Genomic DNA, 8,949 nt, shown 5'->3' on the forward strand with positions numbered 1-8,949 from the left:
TTATTATTATTATTATTATTATTATTATTATTATTATTATTATTATTATTAAGCCAGGTCTTAGAATACGTCTGAGGATGAAGACAATAGCATCTCATTGAGGAGAACCCAGCCTCTGATGTCAAGAGATACTGAGCCATTGGAACCAGGAACCCCCAACTGCCCTTCCTTGATCAAATCTCCAGTTAAAACTCTTCCTACCTCTTGACTTAAGAATGCCCCATGCAAGAAACACACATTGTCAAGGCTGCTTTTAAAAATCACTTTAATACGAAGAAAATTCTCAGATATGCAGTAATTTTTCCTACCTTCCTCCAGGGTGTAAACACACCTTTGTTCTCAAAGTGCCCTCTTGATTATTTCTCAAAGTTACTAACTTTTTTTTAAAAAATGGCTTCATTTATTAAAAGAAATGAGGATCATTTTCCATGCTAGAGCTGTTTCGTTAAAGGTTTTGCTAAAGTTTCAGCTTTGCTTTCATCAAGAAGAAACGGAGATGGAAGATTTTTGCTCTTCAGATATTTTTCCAGCCCCTGCAAAAAGAGTTCAACAGATTATATACGGGGGATTGTTTTAAGGCACCTTCAGTGCTAGAATAAACCAAAAGGAAGGGATGAATTGTGTGGAAAAATGCAACTGGCATAGTCATAATAGATAATGATGGTGGAGAAGTTTTGTTTTGATTATCACTGCCTTCTGCAACAATCACAAACTAACCTTATTTTTAAAATGTCTTTTTCTATCTACTTTACGCAGAGTGGCTTTTCCCCATATCCACCTATTTCTACTTACCGCATTCACATTATTTTTCACCTAATCTTTTAGATTTTTTCAGGCTTCTTGCAGGAAGAGGTCTAACCAGGCTGCTGTTTAACTTTACAGCACCAAGCACGTGCATTTAAAAAACAGTATTTTAAAAAATAAGGGCAGGGTTCCTAGGTTTATTTGTGCACTGGGTGTAATTCAGCAGTAGCATCCTTTATGTGCAAAGCAAAGTTGAATTCTTTGCAGAAAACATGAGTAAATGTTTACCAAGGACTTTGTTCCACTTATTTCTGAGCCAGTGCAAAACCCATCAAAGTTATTTCCTTTAGCAGTAGATGTTTTAACCCTTCTGGAGCTGAGCTGAGCTTAGTTTTCTGACCTCTCCAAAATAAGAGACTAGAGGTGAGATCTCGCACACCGCAGGCGGTTCATCATCTTGGGAGAAGCTGGAAAGAGAGAGGAAAACAAACACGTTTAAGGCCCTCTGCCAATACACAAATGCAACGTACACTGGCCTAGGAGGGTACAAAGATGCAAATGCACCGAAGCGCGTTCCCTGGAATGTCCATATCCACTATCTGGGGCTGGGAGGATAATCTGAGCGAGCTGCGAACCTAGATTTAAGCACGTACCTAATTCAATTGATTAGTATTGCCACTGAATGCAGATGGCTTTTATATAAACTGTTATAATTAATGTACCATTTTTACTGGTATCTGGCAAATAGTTAGGGTTGCTTCGATATACTCCACTTAGAGCCATCAGATCTTACGCTGGCACAAGTGCTGAGCGGCGGTGGCAGACCCAGGCCAAGCCCACCTACCTCTCCTTTGCCAGGATCTGCTGGCCGCTGCCCGCTACAAATCCGGCCCCGGCCTTCACAGCCCAGCGGTAATGCTGAGAGAGGATTGCGCGCCACGCCGTGGTTGGCGTGTCTCTGGCAGCCGTGTCAGCGTTTTTCAACGGGGAGAACTCCTCCTCTCTCAGGACTTCGAAGGCAACAAAGTTTCTGTCGGCCCAGGAGTAAAAAGTTGGGTGGTTAAAACAGGCAAGCAAATGATTTAATTCAGGCTACAGGGTCGCTTTACTTGGCAACGCCAAGCTAGTTAAGCATTTGGGGCGATGCCCAGGTAACTGTGGATCGCCCTTCGTTTATCTACGTTTTTGTGGATGTTTAGCTTTCTGAGTGAATGGATGAAACCCCAAAGGTGGATTTACCAGCTCCGAGAGAAAGAAGCAAATTTACGAGCACCCCCATGCCCTGATGGGAGTTGCTGTACCGATCTGTGCAGGACGCCTCCCGGATTGGGAGGGTGTCCAGATCAGCGACTTGCAGAGGGGTTTTGGAGGGCTGCAACGCTTCTGCAGGCTGAACGTCAACGCAGAAACTAGGGTGGTTTGGAGGACTGCAAAGCCCCCTCTCTGCTGCCCCCCCCCAGGAGCCAGCCCGGTTCCCCTTGGGAGCCCCCAGGCCAAAGGAAGAGAGAGACGCTTCTACTACTAACTTTGCAAAGGGGAACACGTCAAACACAAACTTCTCCAGCTTTATCCCGTTGGCCTCTGGAGGCTTTACCCGGTTGCCTTCCTCGTCAACGTAGGGCACCTTCTTGACCGCCACGTGAGGCTTCAGCCGTGACTCAAATCGCCTGGGGAGGGGGGAATGACAGCATCGGCCAACGAAAGCTTCCCCCAGCCCTCTTCCTAACCAGAAAAGCCGTCCTGAAAGGGACCGTCCTGCCTGCCCGAGAACCGTCCTCCGGGAAGCCCAGCCCCGAAGCGGGCCCGGCCCACCCTCCACAAACCCAGCAGCAGCAGCAGCAGGAGGGGGTCCTTTGCTGAGCAGAGAAAGGCACCCCGACTTAATCCCACACGGTGTCATGAGTAAGGATGGCGAGCAGGGGGCTCCCGCCCAGACTGTCAAGCGCATGCGTAGCACTGAGGAACTGTTCAGCCATTCAAAGAGACACAGATCGGGACCGCCTTAACCCTTGGGGTTTATATGGCTGGGTTTTCCCACGCTTCCTCAGTTTGTTAGGATTCTTGTTAAGTACTACTAATAAATATTAGAGACCAAGTCATTGTCTCAGTGTGTTTCCTGATAATCAGGACACACGGTCTGGAAACGCTTATCTCACAGAAGGTGATGGGGGGATGTTGCCTCAGCTGTTTGGGGGTGAAGGAAAAGGGAAGAAGTTTCTCCTGACTCAGCATGTTATTTTGGGCAGCTCTCTGGAAACGGTTTCATAATTTTAACACTACTGGGGAGGCGTTTCTGTGCTGTGTTCAGGCACATTTAGTTTTTCCCCTTTCTGGATAACGTTCAGCTGAACAGATCAGTGTTTAAGGTGTGTGGACTTCAACTCCCAGAATTCCCCAGCCAGCCTTGGCTGGCTGGGGAATTCTGGGAGTTGAAGTCCACACACCTTAAAGTTGCTACGGTTGAGAAACACTGGACTGGAGGTTCAGCAGACCAGTTGGATTACCTCCAACAGCAATCAATTTCCAAATTAAGCGCAATGAGCTTTCTCTAGTTCTAACTGCTCATCAATATCTGAATCCAGGATCCAGTCAGGCTTCATGAATCTCTCTCTCTTCTTTTCTGTGGCCTTCACTCCTGGCAAGCTCACCCCACTCTCAGAGTGCCCCCCATACCAACGGGGGCCGGAGGGCTTACTCTGCCACTTCCTGAAGGAAGCCCAGCGTGAAGAAATGGTTGCAGATGTTTCCTGCCCAGTATGTCAAGCGGCCGTCAGGATTTCGTTTCTCGGCTGTTTTTGCGGCAATCTCACTGTACTCCACCACTTGAAACGCCCCGTCCACACGACACACCACCCCGACCGGCTCCGCGGGGTAGGCTTTCTCCACCACCTGCCAACACAGCATTAAGAGGTTGGGCGGCATCGCAAGTCAGCTTCTACACCGAAGGAGTGCACACCAACCCGTTCACCTTAGCACCGCAATCGGCCCCTTTCGAGACACAGAAGCCAATGAAGACGGGATCCGCCATTTTGACGAGGATGTTATCCACGCAGTAGACGTGGACAGACCGGAGGCCGCGCTGCTGCATGTCCTCCAAGACCTTGTGGTCCACCAGCGCGCGATACAAGCCACCGTTGCCGTCTGCAACACAGGAGTAAGCAACGGCTTTCTACCCCAGCTGGCGCCAGAAGGCGTTACCAACTCTCTGCCTTCCGTCCTCTGCTCGCCACGTACCACGCGTCCTTTTTTCCAGAACTGACTCCAGAAGCTATGCCCCCCGACCCTCCACCACAGAATCGCCGTTGCACAAGTGGAGGGAATATGAATGCACAAGAATGCAAGAGTTCAAAGTTCAGGAAGGCGCACCCAGTGCCAGAAAAGGATCCTCCCTGGGAGGAGGCCACACACCTGGCGCCATGGCGATCTTGCCCTTCTCTTCCAATATCGCCTTCCCGTCGAAGGTAACGGCCGGCAGCATTCTCTGTTCAAACATGATCACGTTGGACCTCTCCAGGTTGAAGTAATTGTGATCCCGGAAGAATTTCTCCGTCGGCCCCAGTGTGAACTCACTGGTCATGATATACCTTCAAGAGAAGCACCCCCAGAGCCCGGCATTAGCGCCTTCTCTCCGACCCCTTTTGGCCTCTGCTCAAGCCACTGAGGGCTGCTGGACTCACCAGGGCACCACGCACTGCGTGCCAAACTTCTCGCCAGCCAGCCGCTCCACCTTGCGGATCCTCTCTGCCTGGATCTGGTAGAGGGTCTTGTGGCTGGGCAGGCCCACGTCAAACATGCCCTTGGGGTAGGGCACCCCCAAACGCGTCCCTTGCCCACCAGCCAGGAGCAGCACTGCCACCTTGCTCTGGGAGATCTGGCGGAGGCCTGGAGAGAGCAGGCACAGCTGGAACGGACCTCCTCCTGCCCAGCTCTCGGCCCAGAGACCCTCTCTGGCACAGCGCCGGGTTAGAGGAGGCCCGGCAGCTGGGCCAGGCCCCGTCCCGCGCCGCGGTGGGCACAGCCACGGGCCGGGCACCTCTGGGAACCCCCGCGGAGGCCCAGGCGGAAAGCCCATCTGCCCGCGGAGGCCCAGGCGGAAAGCGCGCGGCTCGCCCACCTTCCTCCTCCCACCGCCGCAGGGCCGCCGGGTCGTCGCCGCGGACGCTGCCCACGAAGCCGGGCGGGAGGGGCTGCACGCGGCCGTCTAGGCGCTCCCGGCAGGGCCGTTGCTCGCGGGAGCAGGCCTCGACCGCCCGGCGGCAGTGCTCCGCCAGCTCTTCGGGCCCCAGCAGCGCCAGCGCCTCCAGCAGAGCGTCCCGCTGCGCCGGCTCCAGCTCGGCCCAGAAGCTCAGTAGGTGCGACTGGCCGGCGCGATGCAGGCGGGCCCGCATCTCCTCCTCCGGCGGCGCCATGGCTCGCTGCCCTCCGCCGAGGCCGGGCGCGGCGGGCCCAGGACCGAAGGCCGAACGGAAGGAGCGTTGCGCGCGGCCGCGATCCAGCGCGCGCCCTTCCGCCAGTTGCCCGAAGAGGCCGGGCAGCGGGGCTCCGCCGCGGGTCCGGTCCCGCCCCGTCCAGTCACGCGGAGCTGCGCGCCTCCTCCGGGAAACCGGGGCGGCGGAGTTGCAGGCGGCCAACAGGTGGGGCGGGCGGGTTCGGGGAAATGGCGACAGGGAAGGGAAGCACGGGAAGGGCGCAGCGCTGCCATATCCTGTTTTCCGCCGGGAGCGCCTTCCCTTCCCGGCGGAGAGCGGGCAGCGCCGGCAGGGGAGGGCAGGGCAGGGCAGCACCCCCCGGAGCGGGGCCGGCGGGCAATCGGGGCCGTTGAGCGGCGGAGCCCCGAGGGAGCCCCCTCCCCGCTCCCCGTGTCCCGGCCTAGGGCGGCGGGGGCGCCCCGCGAAAGCAGAGGAAACTCCGCCCGCAACTTTGTGGCCAGCCAGCCCCGCGAGCGCGAGCGCGCCCCGGCAGCCAAATCAAACCAGGTCGCGGGGCGCCTCCGCCAATGGGCGGCGAGGGCTGGGAGCGCCGGCCAATGAGCGGGAGGGCCGCTGACGTCACCGGGAGCCCCGTCCGAGCGGCGGAGGGCCCCTTTTTGTTCCTTCGGGCCGGCGCTGCCGCGCGGGAGCGCCCCGATGGCGCCGGAGCGCGGCCCGCAGGGGCTGCCGCGGGCGTTCGTGCAGAGCCTGCGGCCGCTCTACGACATCCTGGACGACCGGCGGCGCGGCTACGTGCACCTGCGGGAGATCGAGTCGCGCTGGCTGCAGCCTGGCGGCGAAGCGGGGCAGCTGCCGCGGGGCGTCCTGGAGGGGCTGCGCCGGGCAGCCCCGGCCAGCGGCTACCTCACCTTCGAGCGCTTCGTGCTGGGGCTCAGGCTGTCGCTCCTCGGGCCCGAGCCGGGGGACTGCCTCGCGGAGGCCGCCGGCGGAAAGCTCGCGGGGCGACCACTCAACCCCGCCGCCGCCCCGCCTCCGAAAAGTTGCGCTCCCGCCGCGGAGAGGGGCGCTCGGCCGAGCGGCGGCGCCTCCCGGAGCCTGGAGCGGAGCGGCAGCGACGGGCAGGCGGAGCAGCAGCAGCCGGGCAAGCGGGCCGGTGGGTGACCCGAGGCTGCCGGAGCAGGAAGGAAGGCGGCGCGGCGAGGTCCTCGAGAGGGCCTCTGAGCGCATGCAGAGTTCACCAGAACTTTGGACAACCCGGGTTTAATTGGGGACGGGGCAGCTCACCGGTGGGGCATTAAGGGGAATGAATTGATTCAAGAGTTGGTGGTTCGCCCCAGGATTTTGGGGACTATGCTTCGGAGAAGCAGCATCCCATCGGGGTAGATTGTAAAAGGCATTTTGGTATTGGAGCGCAAGGAAGGATCTTTGGGAAGGGGAAGAGACAAGCCAAAAGGGACACCCACCTACCAGGGACACCCATCCCCAGGCCCTTAATCTGGTTTGGCCTCCATTTCATGTTCCCATCTGCAGCAGGAGAGGCCGGCAGGAGCCGGAAGCCGAATGAACAGCTAGAAAATGAAGGGGCCCACAAGGAGGCCCGGAGGCAGCTGAGCATCCGAGGGGAGCACAGGAGACACACCATCACCAACGGAGTGGACTATGAGATGGTATTCTCACATGCACACACACACACCTGCCCAGGACTCCTTGGCATCAGATGCTTCAACCCCAAATCTCATTTCCTGTGTGCCCCCCGCCCCGCCTGTTAGAAGAGCTAACAGCTGGCAAGGCACGGGGATGCCCCACCCACGGCTGGCCTGCTAGACTACAGCTTGGGTTGCCTCTCCCAGTAACGCACTGGGGGTGATGGGAGCTGTAGTCCAGCGCATCCAGAGAGTGCCCGACTGGGGAAAGGTGGCTGGGCCCATCATTCCCTCAGCCAGTGCCTCTCATCTCAGGGTTGGGTGGGATAAACGGAACGGGGCTGCCAGGCCAGCTGACGGCCTACTTCCCTGGCATGTCCTGGCAGCTCAAGCAGATGAAGGAGCTGGAGAAGGAAAGGGATTTCTTGCTGCACGGCCTGGAGCTTGTGGAAGCAGCCCGGAAATGGTACCGCCAGCAAATCCATCGCCTGCAGGAGCAGCAGAAGCTGCTGGGCCGAGGCAAGGGTCACCAGGTGAGTCTGGCTCGCAGGCCCTCTGGCTGCAAGAGGCAGGTCGGGGACTCCAAAACTGCAATCCACAGCCGGACCGGCTGTTCTGGGGAGCGCGGCTGTCGTGTTCCGCCCGTCCATCGCAGCGCCTCTTTTGAAGATGCTCAGTTGCGATGCTCCCTTGTGCAAAGCCACGTCCATCTGAATCTCAGGAATGCAGTCAAGCAGGCCCACCTCCTTAGTTTTAAGCCCTCCCGTGTAGGACCCTGAGCATGCAAGATATTGGCTGCACGTTTGAAATCCAGTCTCTTGCTTCCGGTGCTGGAGGTCCAAAGGGGGCAGGTGGGGGTGGAAATACCCTTAATGGGCAGCATTTGCTGCTCAGAATAAATACACGGTTTGGGGTCTTTAGCTCTTGACAAGCTTATTTTTTAAGACAGACCCAGAATAGCTTACAGAGGAGCTCTGTGTATTTTAATTATTTGCTATAAAACTTATGGGTCTCGCACAGCAAAGTGGTCTCTGTTCCAGATAGCTCACATGTATTTCACACTTTACATCCTGCATATTTTACATGTTTACCTATTACAGCCTTCCTACTGCAGCTGGCATTTTACCTGTACTGGAGTGCATCTCCCCAAACCCCACAGCTTGAGGCTTGCTGGGAATTCAGTCCCCATGTTTCTGCCAGTGGTGACTCAGCCACAGGCCTGTCCCCTTTTTCTCAGCAGGACTTGCCTGCAGAGGGAACTCGAACTCAGCTCAACCACCTCTTCCCCCAAGTGCAGGAGCTGAATCGGTGTCTCTGGCAGTTGCTGTCGCTCTCAGCGAAGGTGAGAAAAAGTCGGTGGCAGCGGGACTGGGGGGGCAGGGGGCTTCAGTGGCATTTGCAGCGGACAGGCACTTCCACCCGTAAGGACTGGAAACCTGGTGTGCGCTTTTCCCTAAACCTCACCCCTTTCCCTTCAGCCTGCGAACTTGAGCCCCACCGCCCTGCACAGCCCGCCTGCTGCCTTCCCGGGCCCCTCCCCTTTTGCGGTGCCACAGCAGACCATTGAGATGTTGAAAGAGCAGAACAGGCTCCTCACCAAGGTCAGCGGGGAGCAAAAGCTGCCTGGCGCCCTTCTTATTTTGGGGGTGGGGGAGGCCCCAACCTGCCGCTTCGCTAACGCAGCTTTGCCCCCAGGAGGTGACGGACAAAGGGCACCGGATCACCCAGCTGGAGCAGGAGAAGTCGGCCCTCATCAAGCAGCTCTTCGGGGCTCGCGCCCAAAGTTCCCAGGACGCCAGCCAGCTGGACTCCACGTTTATTTAGCTGCTGGACACACAGCTGGCCTCTTGCCGGTGAATTTTCCCCCTCAAAAAGATGGGAAATGGGGAATCTCCCACTAGGAGGGCTGCAAAAAAGTCTGGGGATTGCCCACCTGCTCTCTTTGCAACCTGGCAAAGCCCCTGCTCAGCTCTGTGGCCAGCAGGAGGCATCGCGGCGCCACATTTAGAAAAGGACGTCGGTCATGTGCGCTCCATCCAAACTGCAGGATCATTTTCCTGCCCAACAAAGCTTTCCCGTGGGCCGCAGCACTCCTGGCCCTGACGGTGTGATTTGCAAATGATGCACGGCAG

The 8,949-nt window shown here is 57.1% G+C and overlaps 2 protein-coding genes across 3 annotated transcripts; one reads left to right on the top strand and one right to left on the bottom strand.

Annotated features, from left to right (window-relative positions):
- Positions 1-248: 248 nt before the first annotated feature.
- Positions 249-5,645, bottom strand: UAP1L1 (UDP-N-acetylglucosamine pyrophosphorylase 1 like 1). Of its 2 annotated transcripts, none has more exons than XM_063316105.1 (9): positions 4,859-5,255; positions 4,422-4,626; positions 4,153-4,328; positions 3,713-3,885; positions 3,440-3,633; positions 2,271-2,411; positions 1,589-1,774; positions 1,145-1,211; positions 249-533 (listed from the first exon to the last, which is right to left on the bottom strand). In XM_063316105.1, the coding sequence occupies exons 1-9, from the start codon at positions 5,151-5,153 to the stop codon at positions 432-434; spliced, it is 1,539 nt and encodes a 512-aa protein (XP_063172175.1). In that variant the 5' UTR covers positions 5,154-5,255; the 3' UTR covers positions 249-431. The 2 variants fall into 2 exon arrangements, 1 of the variants encoding a protein (XP_063172175.1); XR_010068773.1 differs by having other exon boundaries at positions 411-533; positions 1,033-1,211; positions 4,859-5,645.
- Positions 5,646-5,827: 182 nt separating this feature from the next.
- On the top strand, positions 5,828-8,729 carry SAPCD2 (suppressor APC domain containing 2). Its single transcript, XM_063316475.1, has 6 exons — positions 5,828-6,327; positions 6,705-6,841; positions 7,204-7,350; positions 8,058-8,159; positions 8,296-8,418; positions 8,513-8,729. Exons 1-6 carry the CDS (start codon positions 5,871-5,873, stop codon positions 8,639-8,641), a joined length of 1,095 nt encoding a protein of 364 aa, XP_063172545.1. The 5' UTR covers positions 5,828-5,870; the 3' UTR covers positions 8,642-8,729.
- The last annotated feature ends 220 nt before the right edge of the window (positions 8,730-8,949 follow it).

The sequence above is a fragment of the Candoia aspera genome, chromosome 16, assembly GCF_035149785.1.
Source record: "Candoia aspera isolate rCanAsp1 chromosome 16, rCanAsp1.hap2, whole genome shotgun sequence".
NCBI classification, from domain to species: domain Eukaryota; kingdom Metazoa; phylum Chordata; class Lepidosauria; order Squamata; family Boidae; genus Candoia; species Candoia aspera.

Coding starts and splice junctions, on each gene's coding strand:
- UAP1L1 (XM_063316105.1), bottom strand. CDS start 5,153: ATGGCGCCGCCGGAGGAGGAGATGCGGGCCCGCCTGCATCGCGCCGGC. Junction 3,886..4,152: donor CAAGATCGCCATGGCGCCAG/GTGTGTGGCCTC, acceptor CCTGTGTTGCAG/ACGGCAACGGTGGCTTGTAT. Junction 1,775..2,270: donor GACGTGTTCCCCTTTGCAAA/GTTAGTAGTAGA, acceptor CTGGGCCGACAG/AAACTTTGTTGCCTTCGAAG.
- SAPCD2 (XM_063316475.1), top strand. CDS start 5,871: ATGGCGCCGGAGCGCGGCCCGCAGGGGCTGCCGCGGGCGTTCGTGCAG. Junction 7,351..8,057: donor GCCGAGGCAAGGGTCACCAG/GTGAGTCTGGCT, acceptor TTTTCTCAGCAG/GACTTGCCTGCAGAGGGAAC. Junction 8,419..8,512: donor AGAACAGGCTCCTCACCAAG/GTCAGCGGGGAG, acceptor CTTTGCCCCCAG/GAGGTGACGGACAAAGGGCA.